The following is a 21,533-nucleotide window of genomic DNA, read 5'->3' as shown; positions in this document are numbered from 1 at the left end:
GGGTCAATGAGTTTTTGTTAAAAGAAATGGATTCTTGCTGATTTTGGCAAGGAAAAGAATCCATCAAAAGAATTTTGTGTAGCTCACTCCACAGGGCCGGAGAACTAGAATCAGAGGCAATACAGCTAGAGCAAAGTCCTGAAACATAAGAAGAAAGGGGTTTGGTACAATATACAACAGCTACCACCAGTTCAACAAAACTGCTGCCAATAAAGCCTCCCCAGCTGGATGGAGCTGCTGCTGTCATTGTCAAGTCCTGAAACGGATCCTTTGCCGACCCTCCATGTCTGCATCGCTGGGGACTGATTCTGAGGTTGCAGTGGTTGCCCTGGGCCCAGACTTTAGCTGCAATGAACGCAGGGAGATGAGTATCCAGCATTTTTAGCTTCTGTAATCAGTGGCAGACTCTGCCTCAAGAGGTGGAAGATTCAGCAAACATAGAAGGGAACTAAGATGGCAAATGCATGACAAACGTCCACTGAAATCTCCAAGTTGGCTGTTGCATACATGCCACTAACTTTCATTCACTGGAGACTTACGGGAAATCCAAAGAACATTTTCTTTTCTTTTTTAATTTTTCTTCTCTCTTTCTTTTTTTTTTTTTTGAGACGGAGTTTCGCTCCTGTCGCCCAGGCTGGAGTGCAATGGAGTGATTTTGGCTCACTGCAACCTCCACCACCCAGGTTCAAGTGATTCTCCTGTCTCAGCCTCTCGAGTAGCTGGGATCACAAGTGTTCGCCACCACACCCAGCTAATATTTGTATTTTTAGTAGAGACGGCGTTTGCCATGTTGGCCAGGCTGGTCTCAAACTCCTGATTTCAGGTGATCCGCCCACCTCAGCCTCCCGAAGTGCTGGGATTACAGGCCTGAGCCGCCGCCCCCGGTGCCTGACCCCAAAGTACATTTTCATCAGAAAGAAATTTTATGAACTCTGAGATAGAGGAAGGAAACTTGACTTAGGGAAGTTAAGCAGTGGAGAGAAAACTCTTGAGTCTTAGATTACTTCCTGACCTCAAAAGCAAAAGGGCTGGCTCAGCCTTAGCTATAGGTCTGTCTGTCTGTCAGTAAGCTAATTCTGGTTCATTTAACAAAAGTGAAATCATAAATGTGGACAGCATTGCCTTGATTTGTGAATGATTTTCAGAAAACAAAGATGAAATTATGGATAAATATTGTTTGGTTCATATTAAAAACTTAAGGAGAATACATATTTATCTTGTTTTGTAGATGGGAAAACTTCTGCATGTTTAAATGAAATAAATAGTTTTGGGGTTATATGACTAAGGGGTAGTGAACCCAAGGCTAGGACCTAATCGCTCCATTTCTTTTTTAATATTATTCTCACTGAACCATGAGTATTTCCCTGTAAGAATTCTCTTTGGATAAAAAATGAATTGTTTCTAAAGCCTGCATCATTAAGAATAACTAGAAAAGCTCTGGATTTATGTATAATAATTGGGTTGACAGGACATACTTACTAAGTTTATTTCTCAATAGTTATTTAGATGCGTGATATGGTACATTAATCTGGCTTGAAAAGGTATAGCTTGTGCAAGTCTCTTTTTCTTATTTTGAGATATTTATACTATCACCTTCAGTTTCAAATGTATCAATCTTAGGTTTAGTTCACATTTACTTCAATTTATTAAAATATGTATTGAACACTGCATAAGAAATCAGATGGGCACATCTACACCTAAGGAGTTAAGGGTTTTAAGCAAGGAAAGAAGTGCTTATTTTTTACCCTGCAATAAAGGTATTTTGGATATGCAGCATGTTGTTTTACCAGCTGCTACCTTAGCGTTATATTTACTTTTATTGCTGTAGTCTCTTCTGGTGATTAATTGATGTAGTCTCTTCTGGTGATTAATAGAAACGGATGGGGAGGGTAGATCTATCATTTGGCTTAAGAATATCAAGTTTATATAATCAAGCCAATAATTGAGAGTTTTCCATTAAGCAACAAAACTGTAGCATTCTGCTAGAGAATGGGAACACAATGTAGGATACAGCCTGGAATTACGTTCATCAACAAGTTTTTTGAGTGACACACAGAAAGCCTAAACTATACTAAGTGTTAAGAAATTGAATTGCTAGATTAAGAATCGTGTTACTCAGGCTAAATCAGAAATAGGAGGACTGGCTGAGCTGAGTCATTTTTTGTACCTCAGTTTCTCCACCAATGTTGATAGGTATTTACTGTATCCCAGAGTTCTCATGCATGTTAGCTCACTGCTCCTTCACTGATAACCTATTAGGTATGTGTTGTTTCTTCCTTTTACAGGTGAGGAAAACCAAGTTCAGGGAGGTTGAATAATTTTCTTTGAAGTCACAGAAGTAGTTAATTGCAGAGTTGAGATGCCAACTTAGATCAGGGCTACTCCAGAGCCACTTAGTCTCATTGCTTCTGCTTACCCTGCCTTTTGGGTGTCATTTGAGTACCCCCACAGACACCAAAGTACATGCATGAACGCCTCCTCCACCCTTTTACAATTGCTGTGCTTTGAGCTTACTGCAGAATGGGTACTTGAAAACACAATTGCTAGACTTAAAATAAGGTTTTGTTTTGTTTTGTTTTGTTTTTAAGATATTGAATTATGCAATTATTTGAAGTAGTCATTCATTGGATATTTGTAACAGGTTTGATGATGTGGGTGATTTATATAACTTCGTATTTTATTATAACCTTTGCTGCTTACATACAAAATAGTCTCATGTAGAAGTAGGTTTGGGAATTGGATTTTAAAATTTCATTTCTATTTTTTTGACATGGAGTCTTGCTCTGCCACCCAGATTGGAGTGTAGTGGCATGATCCTGGCTTACTGCAACCTCTGCCTCCCAGGTTCAAGTGATTCTCCAGCCTCAGCCGCCTTAGTAGCTAGAATTACAGATGCCAGCCACCATGCCCTCCTAATTTTTGTATTTTTAGTGGAGATGGAGTTTTACCATGTTGACCAGGCTGGTCTTGAACTCTTGACCTCAAGTGATCTGCCCGCCTTGGCCTCCCAAAGTGCTGGGATTACAAGCATGAGCCACTGTCCCCAGCTGGGAATTGGAATTTGATGATTGCATGGAAGGCAGTTTAGTAAAAGGCATTGGAGGGGGAAGGAGATGAAGAAAGAAAGAGAGCAATGGCTTAGTTTGGGTCATTGGGGCATTCAGAAGGGTGAGCATTAGTGGACCAGGGAAGAGACAGTTAATGAAGGTGTACTGGGAATAAGCAGTTGCTGAGGGATGCTTATTCCTAGCAGGGAGCCGGGGCTAGGGAGACTTGTTAAAGGAGAGACTGGGCTGAGTCCAGGGGAGTGTAGAACTGCCAGACTGCTGAGGTCAGTTGGCAAACAGGGCTGTTTCAGCCCAAAATTGAGAGACTGCATCTGGAACACAGCAGAAAGAGACCTGAGCCACTCTTGGGGTAGAGATGAAGGGAAGTAAGCCTGTTAGCCTGGCGCTGAAACAGGGAGGCATCTTTAAATGTCTCTTCTTCCAATAAACCCTGACAAACTCACCTAAATATTGTTACAACATTTCCCTAATTTGTCTTGTTGTTTCTAATTTACATCCCCAGGACTCCTTACTCCACAAGCAATGGCTTAATTATCTAACCCTATAGGGAAATATTGTAATATGATTTTTTTTTTTCAAATTAAAGTTAAGCTTCTTGAGTGCAGAGGCCTAATTTGACCCTGTTTTTCACTGGACTCCTTCTAAAAAATCACTGTCTTTTTTTTTTCTTGTCACTTAAATGTAGTCTAACTTTTTATTTAGGAAACAGTCATTTTGCTGGTCTGCATTGCATGGAGAGCCCATTAAAGGTTGCTAAGGTCCAGACCTTTCTGTTCCCAGCCCAAGGTTGGAGGTCTATGGTTCCCCCATTGCTGTCTTGCTGCCTTGCTGCGGAGGCTGCCCATCATTGCCCTGGCCTCACTCCCAGTTGCAGCCGGCCCTGGCCAAGGCTCTTTTCATTCTTCCTTGTATTTTCCATCCGCTTTTTTTCTCTGCCATAATCTCTACTCTTGACCCCCTGTGGTTCACTCTTTTAGCCCTCCCCAGGTAATGAGAAGGCTCCTTCTCCCTGGTCAGTGAACTGATTATTTGCAGGGCCGGATGTCCTCTTGCTGCTTTAACTCACTCTGGCGCTTTGCAGCATTGCTCAGAGGATTTGTCTTCACTGCTGGAGGTAGAGTTGCCTTCCTTTCCTTTTTCGCCTCTCTTTTTTTCTGTCCTTGGGATTCATGGCATTTCCACATGCTGAAGTTGTTAAAAATAAAGGCTCCCTTGACAACGGAGGTGTTAGTAGGTGTAGGGCTGGCTGGGTGTAGCTGTTGCAGGTGATCAGCCATGTGTGGCATGCCAAGGTTAAGGGCAAAGGCCAGCACTCTGAGGTTACAGTTTTTGAAAGGGATATTACCTATCTTTTGATGACTGTGGAAAAAAGTTATAAAGGAGCTGGTTTTTCTCTTTCTCTTAGCATTATGAAGGGCATGGATTTTGGAGCCGGCTGCCTGGGTTCAAATCCCTGCTCTTCTACTTACTAGCTGTGTAGTCTTAGGCAAAATATTTAACATCTCTGTTTTTTAATCTGTAAAATGGGGATGATGCTGGTATTCAGGACACAGAGTTAATATGAGTTTTATATGTTTTATAATATACATCGTATAAAATGTTACATGTAATATATAGTATATAAACTATACATAGATAGTTAATATATGTAAAGGCTTTAAAAAAGAAGTGGTATACAGCAAGTGGTGCTGTGGAATAGTTTACTATTATTTTTCTTTGTTTTGCAGAAGTTTTTTGGGGTGGGGAAGTATATTTGAGTTAAAAGCAGGCTGATTATTACTCCTCTGAGGTGTTGATTTTCTTCCCTCCGTCCCTCCCTCCGTCCCTCCCTCCGTCCCTCCCTTTCTTCCTCCCTCCCTCCCTTCCTCCCTTCTTTCTCTTTCTTTCTTTTTCTTTCTTTTTTCTTTCTCTTTTTTCTTTCTTTCTCTCTGTCTTTCTCTTTCTCTCTCTCTCTTTCTTTCTTTCTTTCTTTCTTTTTCTTTCAAGATGGAGTCTCACTCTGTCACCCAGGCTGGAGTACAGTGTCATGATCTTGGCTCACTGCCACATCCACCTCAAGTGATTTTCTTGCCTCAGCTTTCCAAGTAGCTGGGACTGCAGGTGTGTACCACCACATCTGGCTAATTTTTTTTTTTTTTTTTGTATAATTTTAGTAGAGATGGAGTTTCACCATGTTGGCCAGGCTGGTCTTGAACTCCTGACCTCAGGTGATTTGCCTGCCTCTGCCTGCCAAAGTGCTGAGATTACAGGCTTGAGCCACCACACTTGGACTTTCTGTCCTTATTTTAAAGATACAGCATTTTACAAGCAGTAGGAACTGCATGAGTGCATGTAGTTTGATTTATGAATGAATCATAGTAAAGTACTTGGCTTGATTCTGAGTTTGAGGCAGTAGCATCTGAAAAGGTTGGTCTCCAGGTTGCCTGGCCAGGAGCTAACCCAGCTGGTGCACCTGCACCCTCCCCTTGGACCAGCAAAAATTGCTCCTGTTTTCACAAGTGCTTTTCTCCTTGATGCAGAGACCCTTGGGTTTGGGATGAATGAAGCCTTAGAGGTCATGCCCTGTCTTAGCCTTCATTCATGCTTTGCCTTTCTGAAACATTCTAGAAGTAGGAGGTGGGAGATCAAACTTATGATTCACATTTGGGGTAATGGAATGTCTTTTCCTTGAGACATTTTTAAGACTTGTACTTCATGATAAAGTTGAGCTAGAAAGTAGGGTCAGTTTTTTTTTTTAGCTTATTCATTAAAAACATTTCATGAGTATACTTTTTGCCAGTCACTAAAAATATAAATAAGACCCTGCCCTCAGAGTAGTTAGTCTAGACAGTAGAGTTTTGTAAACACAAATATGTAATAAAATATAAGAAGAGCACTGTGATAGAAAGTATTTATGACACATGCAGACACAAAAAAGAGGGTTCTGTTTCACCTTTGAGTGAAATGGGATGGGTGGAGGTGAATCCTGAAAATGTTTATGGAAGAGATTTTATGTGAGCTGAATCCAGAGCATTGAGTAGGTTTGCATGAGTCAGACAGGGAAAGGAAACTTATTCTAGACAGAGAAAGCAGCGTGAATAAGGGCATGGAACCTCAGCGCATCCTGGAGGTCTGAGATTTGCAAGAATTTGTTATGGCTGAAGTGAAGGCAAACAATTAGAGTTAACAATAACGAATGGTCAGGGACTATCAGTGGTGTGCTCAAGCTGCCTTGTGTCTGGCTTATGGGAGCTGGTTATTAAAGAGCCAGTCATTTTGCAAGCTGGTTGCAAGTCAGTGGTAGCTGGAGATCAACAGTGGTGGAAATATTTGCAGCATGGAAATTAGCAAATGCTACATTTGAGGGCCTTATCTCCCCACTCCACAAACCAAAGAGCTGCTTTAGCAGCAGACTACAGATTGTGACCCCTTGTATGAGACTCCAAAAATTATTTTAGGACTCCTCAGTGCAGGGGATGAGAAGTGAGTGTGGAAAGGTTGGCAGAGAAGAAACATGGACAGATATGTAATCTAGAAAGACAGCTCTGTGATTTTGGTCTTGACCTTTAAGAAAGAGACTCAATAGGGAGATTTGCACGCAGGAAGTTTACTGGGGAGTGTTTTTGGGACCAACATTTGAGGGGACGCTAACAAAGCAGGTTTAGGCACAAGGAGGAATTGAACGAGGAAGTAGATGCAACAGATTCACCTGTTCCCACAGGGAAGCTTTGGAGCTGAAGTGGCCCTATTCAGAGAGGCAGGGAGGTCAGGCCTTTATACCCCTGTGCTGAGCATTGCTGGATACAGGCTGCCCCTGCAGAGGGGCACCTCACCATAGTGAAGTGGTTCTCTTTCCTTGAGGGCAGTTCCTGGAGAAGGCTCAGCAGCTAGAGGAGAGAGTGCTTCAGGCTGAAGATGATTCTGGTGGACCCCAGCATCCACTGCACACCGCTGGCAGTTTGGAGAATGTATGAGATTCATGGAGGTGGGTGGCAAGGAGACTGTTCGGAGTGTATTGTAATAGGCCATGTTAAAGATGATGAAGGCCTGAGCTAAAGTAGCAGCAGTGGGGATGGAGGCAGTAGGAATGCAGCAACAAGGGTGTAGGTAGAGTCTATGGACAAGTTCCCCTAATGCAGTGCTTCTCAACTGAGGGTGGAGGTTACCTCTAGGGTATGTTTATGACATCTGGAAGGAGTTTTGGTTTTGATAACTGGGGTTGGGGGAGGGCGTTACTGGCATCTAGCCTGTATAGGCTGGGGATGCTGCTGAGTATTTTATACTGCACAGGACAGTCTCCACAATAAGAATCGGCAAGTTCAAAATGTCAGTAGCGCTGAATTCAACACATTCTGCCCTAATGATATTAGGAATAAGGGAAAGGAAGTGTAAGATGCCTACCTTCTCTGTTCCTGCCTCAGATGTCTGAGTATTGAATCCACAATTCATTACCAGATAGCTAAAGGGAAGATAATACTTCACAGATGGATAGAGAAGAACTTTCATCTTGTAAGCGTATCACATTGTTTTTAAAGCCCTACCTGCCTCATAGGAAAATTTTAAGGAATCTAGATAGCGATAGATTCACATGTCTTTACCATCTGTCTTCTCTCCAGAAGATTAAAGTGGAGTTTCATTTCTATTTAAAAACACAGAGATAGATGTAGGTGAAAGCAAGCAAATAATTAGAGAGATGAGGGGCTCTTACAATAGCCTCTGTTTTTTTGCTACTGTAGTAAAAATTTTGCAAAGAAATAGTAGAACTGTGGGGATAATTTTAAAATGCATTGTTTAGGTTTTAGCAAAGTAGTAAAGCAGATGATGGCAAGTAAATTTAATTGGGCAAAAGCAGAAGTTGATTAGGGTGGTTAGAATTTAGGTCATACCAAACCATAACATAAAATATCTTTGTTTGCTTCTTAACATTGGCATATTCAATTATAGCCAGTTAGTGAGTACTTTGGTGCTGTCTTTCATTTGGCTGAAAGCTGGTTATTGCATAGAGTGACAGCCTCAACCAGGTGCTCTGCGATGTCCCTGTCATAGCCAAGAAGCCAACACCAATCAAGTGCTGGGACGAAGTGACTCATGGAGACACTTTGCCTTTTGCTGGGAATTACCTGATGACACAGAGCAGGAGAAACAGGTGTGCAGATTTCTGGGATGGGCACTAGTGGTAGGAGAATAAAAGGGAGATGCACTAATTCCTGGTGTGACAAACTACATGATAGAACTAGAGCAGTGGTCTGAAAACTTTTCCTGTGAAGGGCCACATGGTAAATATTTAAAATTTTGCAGGCCATATAGTTGCAACTTTGCTGCTGTGAAGGCAGGCAGATGACAGGCAAATGAATCCAACTGCTGCATTCCAATAAAACTTTACTTACCAAAAGAGGTGGTGGGCCAGATTTGGCCCTTGGGCGGTAGTTTGCTGCTGGGTGTACTTGAAAAAATGATTTTGCTGCACTGTTTAAGGAAGGTATGGACATGGAGATGTAGGTTCAATTGTAAGACTGATGATTAAGGGGGTCAAACACATTCATTTTCTTTCCTTTATTTTCGACTCTTTCTCCTGGTCACCTCTCTCCTTTTAAGTAATTTAGAATGCATATGTATGCATATATATTTGAATTTCCTATTGATTGATAATTAATTTTCTATTCTTAATAGTAGGGGAAACCTTTTCTAGTCCTCCTTTTTAGCCTTTTGTAAATGCAATTGAGCAATTTTTCTCTTGAGTGTAATTCTTAGTTACATTTTCTTCTACTTACCGTTGACCTTGGGTGTAAATTAGAATCACCTGGGAAACTTTTAGACATCTCAATGCCCAGGCCGAGTTTGGAACAATTAATCAGAACTCTAGGAATAGCTTAGGCGTCATTATATTTTAAAGCTTCCTGAGGGATTCCAATGTGCAGCCAAGGCTGAGAATCACTTCCTTGTATTTAAAGAAGAAAGAAAAGTCCTGAATATTTGTTTTAGATGCTGAAATAAAGGAGGAAATTTACCTGTGTAGGTAACCATTTATGGTTCTCCAGTTATAGCCATGAACATAGGAGTTTTCAGATTTTAAAGGCTATTTTCAGAAAAATGTGTTTCCTACTGACACAGTCAAAAACTCTTTGTTGTGGTTTGGTAGGAGCAATAAAAGAAATATCAGGAAGCTATTGGGATTTGACTGATGTCTACATTTCTAGCCAGAAGCACTTCTTCCATCCGAGAGTGTGGTGACAGCCTTTGAGCTTTGTGAACGTTTCCAGGTTCCAGTGATTAAGTCATTACTCTTAGAAGCCAGTCTTTTTTTTTTTTTTTTTTCCATGGTAAACCTAGGGACTTCCAGATTGGGTGGAAGTCCCTAGGTTTCCACTCTGCTCCACAAGGCAAAGATCATTCATAGAAGCCAGTCTTACCAGAGAAAATGATCAGGGGACATTCTCAGTGTCCAGAGGTTATAACCTTCTAACATTATCATAGGTGCATACATAATTGGTGATATTTCTTAGAGATAACCTATTTGACTAAGTGAAAGGTGATTTTTGTTATTAAGGCAACATAGGACAATTCAAAAGGTAAATTCAGGGACTGATAAAAATATGTTGAAATTCATTTGAAGATATAGATATGGGTATAATAATACTTTGCAATTAGGAACATTTTAAAGGGATCCTATGGCATTTTGCTTACAAACATCATTCTTTTCATTTTACAAATAGAAGGCCTAATCTTAGGACACTGAATTGTTCATTCATTTAATAGGCTAAATTAATTCCTTCCTTCCTTCCCTCCCTCCCTCCCTCCCTCCCTCCTTCCTTCCTTCCTTCCTTCCTTCTCCGTTTTGCTCTTGGCTCACCACAACCTCTGAATGGGCTACATTTCAAAGACTTACTGCTTTCTCTCCTAAGCAAGAGTTAGAGTCATAACTTTTTTTTTTTTTTTTTTTGGTGGAGGGGAGGTAAGGGTACAATATTCCGAAGAATTTTTCAGCTAGGAGCAAACTATTTTTAATGCCTATTGCAACTTCTCAAGCTCCATTATAGTGGAAATATGAGAGTTGCTTCATTTAGTGAGGGATAATGGAAAGAGATTAGGATTCTGTCCACTGCACGTAAACAAATACCGAACAAAAGTGGTTGCAACAACAGGGACTTATTGCCCCCTTCATGAAAATAACTGGATTTATACTGTTCCAGGGCTGGTTAATTCAGTAGTTTAGCCATGCCCTGGTGAGGGATGGTATCCCTGCAATTCCTGATTACCTGGCTTTTTCTTTCTGGTCACAGGAGGGCTACTGTAGCTCTAAATATCATGATGTAATATGACAATATCAAAAGGCAGGAAGAGAGGACAGTATTTCTCTCCTGGGTCTCATTATTTTTAATTAGGAAGGAAAATCTTTCCAGGAGCTCCCAGCTGACTTTCTCTTAGGTTTCAAACCTGGAACCCAAAGCTGTGTCACTTTTTCATTCTCAAACCTGTCTTGTCAATGGGGGTTATTATGGTTGACATAAACTAGAGCTTAGCAAACTTTTTCTAAAAAGGATGAGATTGTGAGTATTTGAGGTGTTGTGGGCCACATATGATCTCTGCGTATTCTTGTTTGTTCTTTTTTATCCCCCCGCATAACCCTGTAAAAATACAAAAATAATTTTTTGGAACTTAAGTTTTGTTTTATTTGTTTAGTTATAGCATGACCAAGCCTACAGATATGCCTGGGACTGAGTGGGTTCCTGGGATGCTAGACTGTCAGTTTTAAACCCAGAAACATCCAGGGCAAACGGGATGGGGTTGATAATCCTATTTAGTGGACCTTTGAGGAACCTGGCTATGGCTGGTCTGGAGGGGTGAGTGCCTATGCTTTGGGCCTCTTTGGTGGAAAATAACACTCGTGTTTTGAGATGTCTCTTCTGTTCTGTTACAGAGAAGAAACTTGGTTAGGGATGGCCTGGAGTTTATGTTGAGTCTTATTTTAAAGTAAGACAATTTTATGCCTTTAGAACTTCAGGAAATCATTGATTCTAGAGGTTGGGTTGAATTAAGCGTCTCCGTTGTAATTATCAGATATTGAAATTCATTAGAGTTTGGTCTACTCAGAGCTACCCAACTGTGGCATTCATAAGGTAGATGGTATTGGAGGCTGAGGTGTTGTTGCATACAGAGATTGCTGGATTGGACCAATTGTTTTCTCAGTGGGATTGAGGAAGCTCCAGTGATATCTGTCCTAAGTGATTTTTCCCCACTGGTCTGTTACCACTAAACCCTGTTATTTCTATCAGAGATGTCTTCCCACCTAGCTTTCCTCCTTCATTCTAGTTAATTATTTATTTTGGGTACTGACCATTTCATGAGTACTCTTACCCCACCTGCCCTTATATAGAGACATTTTTCATCACTCTACAAATCCGTCCCCTGCACTGCTGCTGGGTATCTTTCTACAACACATCTATCCCCACTTTTCTGCTTCAAAGTTGTCCCTGCTGCTTCCTTTGGATACTTCCATTTGACTGGTAAATGCCAGCTTCTTCTTTTTTTTTTTTTTTCCAAGTACAATTTCCATTTTATTTTTCTCCAGAGAATAGTTGTCTTCAATCTTTGACTCAGCTCCTTGCATGGGTTTTGGTGGGGGTCGTGGGGCAGCACCCGCAGGTCTAAATCGGGGTGGGGGTGTTCGGTCCTTGCGGGCTTCACGAGATCGATTCCTGACTACTTTGCTGTGAATTGCACAGCTCACACAGTAATGTAGCTTCACATAGAGCTTGGGAAGTACATAGGCATCAAAGACGCTCGCTTCAGAAATATCCCTGACTGCTGCGGACTCCATGTTTCGAATGACGAATTTCTTAATGGCCTTGTCCTTGGGCACGCATCGGGCACAGTTCGTGCAGCGAATAGGCTGAACATGGCCGCGGCCCTTTTTGGCACGACCATTGTTCCTTCTTTTCTTTGTCATCGTGGAAGCTCGCAGCGGAGAAAGAAGAAGGCCAGCTTCTTTACTCGGACGCTCTACCTGACCTACTACGTCACGGCTGCCTATACAGAGACTTCTCACAGCCCACATTTTTGCATATGCTATTCCCTTCTAGAACATCTCCTTTTCCTTGTAGAATCATTCTTTCTGACCTAGATCAAATGTTGTCTTCTCTGTGAGACTTCCTTAGCAAGAGTTCCTACCCCAGAGAGACCTCAGCATCTCTCTACAATGGTGGTTTCTTCTGTTGAAGGATGCAGCTTGGGATTTAGCAGATAAGGCATGACCCCCGCTAGTCCTTCTAGTTACCTTTATGCATTAATAGGAAGCATTTGAGGAAGGACTACCACTGCTAGCACCATTACAGTATTTTCCCTGTCTTATCTGATGCCTGTGGACATGTTTATCCCCCATGTTGAGTGGTATTTACCTGGAAATCTTCAGTGTTTGGCTCATAGTTGGTGTTTGTATGAATGGCTGATGAACAAAGGAGCTCAAGTTGAAATTTTCATAGGGGATCTTCTTCTTATCAAAGTCTGGTGCTTCCCTGGGGACTTGTTACTCCAAGTATGGTCCCTGGACTTGCAGACCAACAGCCTGGCAGCATCAGGGGGCTTGTTAGAAATGCAGGATTTCAGCTGGGTGCGGTGGGTCACACCTGTAATCCCAGCTCTCTGGGAGGCTGAGGCAGGAGGATCACTTGAGCTCAGGAGTTTAGTATCAGCCTGGGCAACATAGTAAGACCTTGTTTCTACTAAAAAAAAAAAATTAGCTGGTCATGGTGGCCTGTCCCTATAGTCCCAGCTATTTGGGAGGCTGAGGCCAGAGGATTGCTTGAGCCCAGGCTGTGATAAGCTATGATCACACTACTCCAGCCTGGGTAACAGAGTGAGACTCTATCTCAGAAAAAAAAATGCAGGATTTCCAATCCCACTCCAGATCTACTGCATCGGGATCTTCTAGCAATGTCTGTGAAAGTTCATGTGCACATTAAAGTTTGGGAGGCACTGCTCTAGGCTGGTCTCAAATTATGGCCCATTACTATCTATGACACAATACCTTAGAATTTAGGGAGTCCTAACAAAATTGCAACTGCCTTTCTTCCTTCTGTCCCTCTTTCTTTCTTTCTTTTTTTTTTCTTGGAGTCAGAGTCTCGCTCTGTCGCCCAGGCTAGAGTGCAATGGCGCCATCTCGCTCACTGCAACCTCCACCTTCTGAGTTCAAGGGATTCTTGTGCCTCAGCCTTTAAAGTAGCTGGGACTACAGGCACCCACCACCATGCCTGGCTAATTTTTGTATTTTTAGTAGAGACAGGGTTTCGTCATGTTGGCCAGGCTGGTCTCAAACTTCTGTACTCAAGTGATCCGCCTACCTCAGCCTCCCAAAATGCTAGGAGTATAGGCATTGAGCCGCTGCACCTGGGCACTCCTTCTTTCTTAAAATGAACATTCACAGGATCTGCCCTATAACTACCGAATTAGAATCCCAGTCAGTAGGGCCACTGTGTTTTAAACAAATGCCTCAGAGATTCATATCACCCTAAAGTATAAGGACCACATTCCAGGGCAAATTTTAACTCTTTAGTTTTCCCCAAAACTGTGGACTGAAGATGCTCACCTTCAAAATGAGTGTTAACTCTGTTGCGGTCTTTACCCATCCACCTTTCCAGTTTCCCTGTTGCTGTTAATAGCACTATCATTCTCCTGCTGTCCCTGGATTTCCACCTGGCTTTCATTCCCATTATTGAAATACTCTTACCTTGTACAGTGTCTCCAAGTTTCAGGAAAGAAAAGAAGAAGTTCTTGTTAGCATCTGTGGCCTTTTCTAGTAATTGTCCTATTTCTTTGCAGGTATTACTTTCCTGTCACATTCATGGTGTGTCGCCCCGTCCCCGTTCTCTGTTTTCACTGTGCCCACACATCTCTAACAGCCTGTAGTCTGGCTTCTCTTTCCACTTCTCCACCAAAACTCTTCTCTCAAAAGTCACCAGGGAATTCCTTATTTTCACATCCACTGACCTTTTGGAGCACATTAAAGCAAACCTCTTAGAGGTTGGCAACCTTATAAAAAATGTTGTATTTGGTTCTAACCTCCTTTGCTGGTGTGCAAAGTTGAACATGAATAGCAACCTCTAAGCCAGAGAGAAATTGGATCTTACTGTGTCTTTACTTGCCAGCCCCCAGGGTAGGAAAGTAGTTGGTCACTGAAAGTTTTTATACTTAAAAACGTGTTTTACAAATTCAGGTTTACTGCCATTTTTTTAAAGCATTAAGCTAGTTATTTTAATTTCTAATTCCTTTAATTACTGAATTCCTTCAGGCAAATAATTACCTGTACTTTTCTTGTGATGTTAATATTATATAGTTGATTCTAACTAGAATTTTCCCTTATTTTCTGGAATGTACCCATACTCAGAGTAACTAAATAAGTCATTATCTTCCCTTTGAGAATATATGAACTAAATCTTTACAATTCAAGGAAAAGAGAAGAACTTAGATTAAAAGGAAATAGAATAAGAAATACAACAAGTGATGCACTGTGGATCATGTCTGTAATTGTAGAACTTTGAGAGGCTGAGGCGAGTGGATCTCCTGAGGTCAGGAGTTTGAAACCAGCCTGGCCCACGTGGTGAAACCCCATCTCCACTAAAAATACAAAAATTAGCCAGGTGTGGTGATATGTGCCTATAGTCTCACCTACTCAGGAGGCTGACGCAGGAGAATCACTTGAATTTGAGAGGCAGAGGTTGCAGTGAGCCAAGATTGTACCGCTGCACTCCAGCCTGGGCAAAAACAAGACTCCATCTCAAAAAAAAAAAAAAGAACAAAAAGAAATACATAGATTGCAAGGTGTGTTTCTTAGAAAAACATTTTGATTCCTTCCTCTATGCCTCCCCTCCCTCCCTTCCTTCCTCTGTTTTTTCTTTCCTTTCTTTCCTTCATCCTGGCTTCTGCCTTCCCTCCCTCCCTTCGTTTCTTCCTTTTACCCTCCTTCCATCCTTTCCTCCCTTCTTCTTTTCTTTCCTCCTTTCTTTCTTTTTACATATTCAGCAAACACATCCCAGACAGCATATTAGGCTCTGGGGATAGAGCAATGAAACAGATGTGGTCCTTTGCCTTTGAGATGCTTCCAGCTTAGCATGGGGCAGTCCTGCCATCCAATAAACGTAACAGATTGCTAAGCATACAGGGAAAGTCAGGATCCAGTGGTGAGGGGAGGGTGTCATGAAATGGGGTACATGGAAATGGATGGAAATTCATATTAGAAGGACAGGTGCTTGAGCTGAATGTCGAAAGGTTGCAGCATTAGGAAGACAGAGGTATGTAAGGCACTGCAGATAAGCAAGACTTTGAGGTGTGAGATTACCTGGTGCGGCTGAAGGAGTATTGAGAGATGAGGCTGGGGCAAGCAAGGAGTAACACATGTTTGCATTTTAATGTGGGAAGTAGCATGAACATGTGTCTGTGATGGAGGACAGTGCATAGAAGAAGTGCAGTCCTCAAAAATGGGAGATCAGTAAGAAAACCAGTGCAAAAGCCTAAGACTTGTTAGGCCAGGATGCAGTATTTTTTTTTTGTTGTTGTTGTTGAGACAGGGTCCCACTGTGTCACCGTGGAGTGCAGTGGCATGATCATGGCTCACTGCAGCCTTGACTTCCTGGGCTCAAGTGATCCTGTCATCTCAGCCTCCTAAGTAGCTGCAACTACATGGGTGTGCCACCAACCCTGGTTAATTTTTGTGTTTTTGTAGAGACGGGGTCTCCCCATGTTACTCAGGCTGGTCTTGAATTCCTGGGCTCAAGCAATCTACCTGCCTTGGCCTCCCAAGGTGCTGGGATTACAGGCCTGAGCTACCACACTTGGACGGGGTGCAGTATTAAAAAGTGAAGTATAGTGGTAGAAACCTGGCGAATAGGTTGCCATGGATGAGCTTCATAGGGAGAGAATAGGTTGAAGACAGAATCAACCTTTGAACAGGAGGAGTGAAGGAAGAGTTTATTAGAGAAGTAGGAGGAAAACGTATGTGATACAGATTCAAAACACTCACTACCCCTTTCTGACTAATAAGAAAGTCCTTTTACTTTTCTTTTCTTTTCTTTTTTTTTTTTTGAGACGGAGTCTTGCTCTTTTCGCCCAGCCTGGAGTACAATGGCGCCATCTCGGCTCACTGCAACCTCCACCTCCCAGGTTCAATCAATTCTCCTGCCTCAGCCTCCCGAGTAGCGGGATTACAGGCACCTGCCACCACGCCCAGCTAATTTTTGCATTTTTAGTAGAGATGGTCTTTCACCATGTTGGTCAGGCTGGTTTCGAACTCTTGACCTCAGGTGATCCACCGGCATCTGCCTCCCAAAGTGTAGGGATTACAGGCATGAGCCACCGCGCCCCACCCAGAAAGTCCTTTTTTCTACTGTAAAAAGCATATTGTAAAAGATGTGAGTGGTATTCCCTTATTCCTTTGCCTTCTGGAGTAACTCACAGCAAATCGATTCCCCTTTTGACATGACAGCTCTTGAAATGATTGAAATAAAACTCTCATGATTTTCCTTAATCTCTTCCTCCCTGGATTGTGCACTCCTGGGTGTCCTCACTGCTCTGTATGTGACATGGTTTCTAAACCCCTCACCTGCCCTCTGAGTACAGCCAGCAGCACATGGTCCCGACGAAACGGAAAGAATGAGGGCAGTGACTGGCCCTGTCTTCATCCTTTTCTCCTTCAGCAGAGATTTATTTCTTCCAATTTCTGCAGCCAACTCTGTGGGAGTTGTTGGGTTGGTGAACCCGAGGGGTGGAAGAGACAGCTCTGGGACCACTGAATAGCTTAGCTTTGTTTGGGGGCATGTTTTCCTGACTGTTTATGGTGCCTGACAGGGTCGTTTTTGTTCTGGGGAGAGCTCCTTTGAGAAAACAGGCTGCCGAGAAAGCCACGGGGCTCCACTTTTTCTGGGGATATCTCCAAGGCCCCCCAGAGAGCTGCGATTTAGCATCCCACAGGCACCCCTTGCCCACGGAGGTCATCTGAGGCTCTTTGCATCCTTGTCCCAAGTCTAACTCAGATAGTGAAGGAGAGAGAAACTGTTGCCAACTTCACCAGCTTAATAGTAGTTGGGAAGGAGTTCAGGCCAGCAAGATTCCATGTTAATCATCAATCACACATTACAAAATAAAGAAGAAAAAAAAAGCTGCAGCTGTGTGCCACTCTTCATAACTTTTCCTCTGTGGTTGGCAGTCAGATTGCTTTCTTTTGCAGAAAATGCAATGTCAGTTTTAGTCAGAATTTATGTGTAGAAATTTGAAAGAAGGCAGTTTGGAAAGGAAGGTGAAATTAGTGAGGATTTCAGTTCTGACTTGGGACGAATTGCAGACATTTGGGATGGTGGCATGCAAAAGTATGCTGCATTTTCCTTCTCAGGCCCTCCTGCTTCATCTCATGGCCCTGGGCACATTGCAGAATCCTTCACAGGCCGGGTTTAAATATAGCAAAGGGGAACACCAGCCATAGAGGACATGAGAACCTCTACCTCAGTTAGCAGGGGACAGGTTAGCACCTCCTCTATCCAGGGAATGGACTCTGGTCAGCTGATTGGTGTGGCGAGTACATTCTTCTGACAGTAAAGAGATGCTTGGCTGGTCTCTGTGGGTTCCAGCACATGCAGTCCCTCCATAAAACGACAAGAGAACACAGTGTGCTACTGAACGCCGCTAGATCTGTATTGAGCCACCTACGTTTTCCTCTAGCATCGTGACAAAGGTGGTTTCTCCAAGTGAATTCTAAACCAGCCATCTAAGGAGCTTTATGTTCAAGTCCCATTTCTACCCTATTTGAGTTTGATGGCCTTGAGTCAACTCTCAACCACTCAGAACTACAGTTTTTTCTTCAATATGTGGATAGGCCATGGATATTTTTACCCTGCATATGTGAGGGCGAGGCAGGTGGGTCACTTGAAGTTAGGAGTTCAAGACTAGACTGGACAACATGGTAAAACCCTGTCTCTACTAATAATATAAAAATTAGCTGGATGTGGTGGCCTGTGACTTTAATCTCAGCTACTGGGGAAGCAGAGGCAGGAGAATTGCTTGAACCTGGGAGGCAGAAGTTGCAGTGAGCCAGGATCATGGCACTGCACTCCAGCCTGGGTGATGACAGAGTGAAACTGTATAGACTCAGCTTAAAAGTTATCTCATATAGTTTTCCCAGATTCTGTTGTTCAGGAATACATGCTTGGAAAATGAGCAGATGAAATTATATGCTGCCTGGAATTCACTTCAAAGAAGGCTTATAGGAGTGTGGGGTATGGCGAAAGCAAGACCGGCTAAGAATTGATAATTATTTCATGGGAGTCATAGGGGCATAGGGCTCATTAAGTTGCCGTCTCCTGTATGTTTGAAATTTCTCATCATAAAAGGCCACATGACAACCAAAAGTCTGGAAGCTTCCTAGTGGTAGGTTCTTCAGATATCTGCTTCCTGTTGTGGCTGTTGATGAGTAAGTATAGCTCAGTAGTTAGACCAGGCATCCTGATTTGTTGTGGGCAGTCTTGGAATACTCCTTTGTCCTGCATTCCATCTGGGTTACATTTATCCCAGGTTGGTATTTTTATTTAGTAACAAAGTATCATTATTTTGTAGTTGCATTAAAATAAGCCCGAGTGAGTCTTATGGATCACTGCTTTTTACTTCCAGCTTCTGCCATGGTCTCTGTTAATGTGTGAGATGTGAGTGCAATGAACAGAAATTTATGTGAATTAATGCATGGACACATCTAAAAGAGGACCGGCAATGACTTGTTTTTGTTTGTTTGTTTGTTTGTTTGTTTGTTTTTGCCTTTCATGGACAGCACGTAAGGTGCTTGCTGGCTGATAAATCCATACAATCAGGGTTGGCTGACTCCTTCATGTCTTAGGTGGTAATGGGAGACATATTTGACACTGCTGCCCCTGATGACCCGTGGGTGAACTAGCCATTGGGGTGCCTCCATGAGACACAGTGTTAGAGGCTTATGGCTAAGAAACCAATTTCAAGTGTGTGAATGTGTTTCAAGAAAAAATGATTCAGCTTTTGTTTTTTAATAATGTTCAGATAATCAATATGAAGCATTTTTCTACATTTTGCTTTCATGTATGTATATATGTATGCATATGTATACATATATATATATTAGTGAACCTATTTAGAAAGAATTTCATTTTAAATATAAGCTATAACGAGTACTTTGGGAGGCCAAGGCAGGTAGATCACCTGAGGTCAGGAGTTCAAGACCAGCCTTGCCAACATGGTGAAACCCCGTCTCTGCTAAAAATACAAAAAATTAGCCAGGCATGGTGGCATGTGCCCATAATCCCAGCTATACTCTATCACCCAGGCTAGAGTGCAGTGGTGTGATCTTGACTCACTGCAGCCTCAGCCTCCTGGGTTCAAGCGATTCTCCTGCCTAAGCCTTCCAAGTAGCTGGGATTACAGCATCTGGGTCTTAGGTTCCTTGTCTGTCAAATGGAGACAGTAATAGTTGATTACCTAATTTTCATGAAGATTAAATGAGTTATTGCATGAATAAGGTTTAGTATAGTGCTTTCCCCTTATAAATACTCCCTACTTGTTTTTATTTTTTATCTTTTATTTTTGAGACAGAGTCTTGCTCTGTTGTCCAGGCTGGAGTGCAGTGGCACATTCTCAGCTCACTACAACTTCCACCCCCTGAGTTCGAGAGATTCTTCTGCCTCAGCCTCCCAATAGCTGGGATTATGGGCATGTGCCACCACACCCAGCTAATTTTTTTGTATTTAGTAGAGATAGGGTCTCACCAAGTTGGTCAGGCTGGTCTTGAACTCCTGATCTCAGGTGATCCACCCACCTTGGCCTCCCAAAGTGCTGGGATTACAATTGTGAGCCACTGCGCCCAGCCCTGGTGATGCTTTTTAGTGTCTCTAATTCTTCTGAGCCTTTTCCTCCTTTTCTTAGAAATATATAGACCTCTGGCTGGGCACAGTGGCTTACGCCTGTAATCCCAGCACTTTGGTAGGCCAAGGCAGGTGGATCGCCTGAGGTCAGTAGTTTGAGACCAGCCTAACCAACATGGTGAGACCCTGTCTCTACTTAAAAAAAAAATAAAGGCAAAATTAGCCAAGCATGATTGTGCACACCTGTAGTCCCAGCTACTTGAGAGGCTGAGGCAGGAGAATAGCTTGAACCAGCAGGTGGAAGTTGCAGTGAGCCAAGAGCAAGCCACTACTCCAGCCTGGGTGACAGAACTAGATTCTGTCTCAAAAAAAAAAAAAAAAAAAAAGAAAGAAAGAAAGAAGGAAGGAGGGAAGGAAAGAAAGAAAGAAAGGTATAGATCTCCTCTTTCCACCCCCTTTTTTTAGTAACTTGTCCTTTATCTTCTCTTTCTCTATGTAAAAGCATATTGTAAATTAAAAAAGTAAAAAATGCAAGAGAGTATTCTGTATTGATACTTTTACTGTGATCTCCATTTTCCCAGAAAGAGTGTAGATCCTCCTTGTCATCCCTCAGCTCTATTCTTTGGCTGATTTCTTTTTTTTTTTTTAATTGCATTTTAGGTTTGGGGTACATGTGAAGAATATGCAATATTGTTGCATAGGTACATACATGGCAGTGTGATTTGCTGCTTTCCTCCCCATTACCTATATCTGGCATTTCTCCCCATGCTCTCTCCCCAGCTCCCCACCCGCCGCTGTCCCTCCTCTAGTTCCCCCCGACAGACCTCAGTGTGTGATGCTCCCCTCCCTGTGTCCATGTGTTCTCATTGTTCAACACCTACCTATGAGTGAGAACGTGTGGTGTTCGATTTTCTGTTCTTGTGTCATTTTGCTGAGAATGATGGCTTCCAGGGTCATCCATGTCCCTACAAAGGACACGAACTCATCGTTTTTTATGGCTGCATAATATTCTGTGGTGTATATGTGCCACATTTTCCCTGTCCAGTCTATCATTGACGGGCATATGGGTTGGTTCCAGGTCTTTGCTATTGTAAACAGTGCTACAATGAACGTTCGTGTGCATGTGTCCTTATAGGAGAATGGTTTATAATCCTTTGGATATATACCCAGTAATGGGATTGCTGGGTCAAATGAAATTTCTATTTCTAGGTCCTTGAGGAATTGCCACACTGTCTTCCACAATGGTTGAACTAATTTACACTCCCACCAACAGTGTAAAAGTGTTCCTATTTCTCCACATCCTCTCCAGCATCTGTTGTCTCCAGATTTTTTAATGATCGCCATTCTAACTGGCATGAGATGGTATCTCAATGTAGTTTTGATTTGCATTTCTCTAATGACCAGTGATGATGAGCATTTTTTCATGTTTGTTGGCCTCATGTATGTCTTCTTTTGTAAAGTGTCTGTTCATATCCTTCACCCGTTTTTGAATGGGCTTGTTTGTTTTTTTCTTGTAAATCTGTTTTAGTTCTTTGTAGATTCTGGATATCAGCCCTTTGTCAGATGGGTAGATTGCAAAAATTTTTTCCCGTTCTGTTGGTTGCCGATTCACTCTAATGACTGT

General features: G+C 42.4%; 2 protein-coding genes across 2 annotated transcripts in view; one reads left to right on the top strand and one right to left on the bottom strand.

Moving 5' to 3' along the window:
- The window catches only part of MAP2K6 (mitogen-activated protein kinase kinase 6), a 139,233-nt gene that overhangs the window by 30,275 nt on the left and 87,425 nt on the right, over window positions 1-21,533 (top strand). The gene's annotated exons all lie outside the window — the stretch shown is intronic.
- LOC105718239 (small ribosomal subunit protein eS26-like) lies at window positions 11,488-12,025 on the bottom strand. The gene has a single exon (XM_012453900.3). It carries the CDS (start codon window positions 11,992-11,994, stop codon window positions 11,488-11,490), a length of 507 nt encoding a protein of 168 aa, XP_012309323.3. The 5' UTR covers window positions 11,995-12,025.

Source organism: Aotus nancymaae, unplaced genomic scaffold (genome assembly GCF_030222135.1).
Source record: "Aotus nancymaae isolate 86718 unplaced genomic scaffold, 86718_ANA_hifiasm-v0.15.2.pri h1tg000089l, whole genome shotgun sequence".
In the NCBI taxonomy this organism is placed as follows: domain Eukaryota; kingdom Metazoa; phylum Chordata; class Mammalia; order Primates; family Aotidae; genus Aotus; species Aotus nancymaae.
The sequence above is the reverse complement of the archived record's forward strand: the minus strand, read 5'-3'. Positions and strand labels throughout refer to the sequence as shown.

What these genes read in the sequence shown, in the direction of transcription:
- LOC105718239 (XM_012453900.3), bottom strand. Translation starts at nt 11,994, where the DNA reads ATGACAAAGAAAAGAAGGAACAATGGTCGTGCCAAAAAGGGCCGCGGC.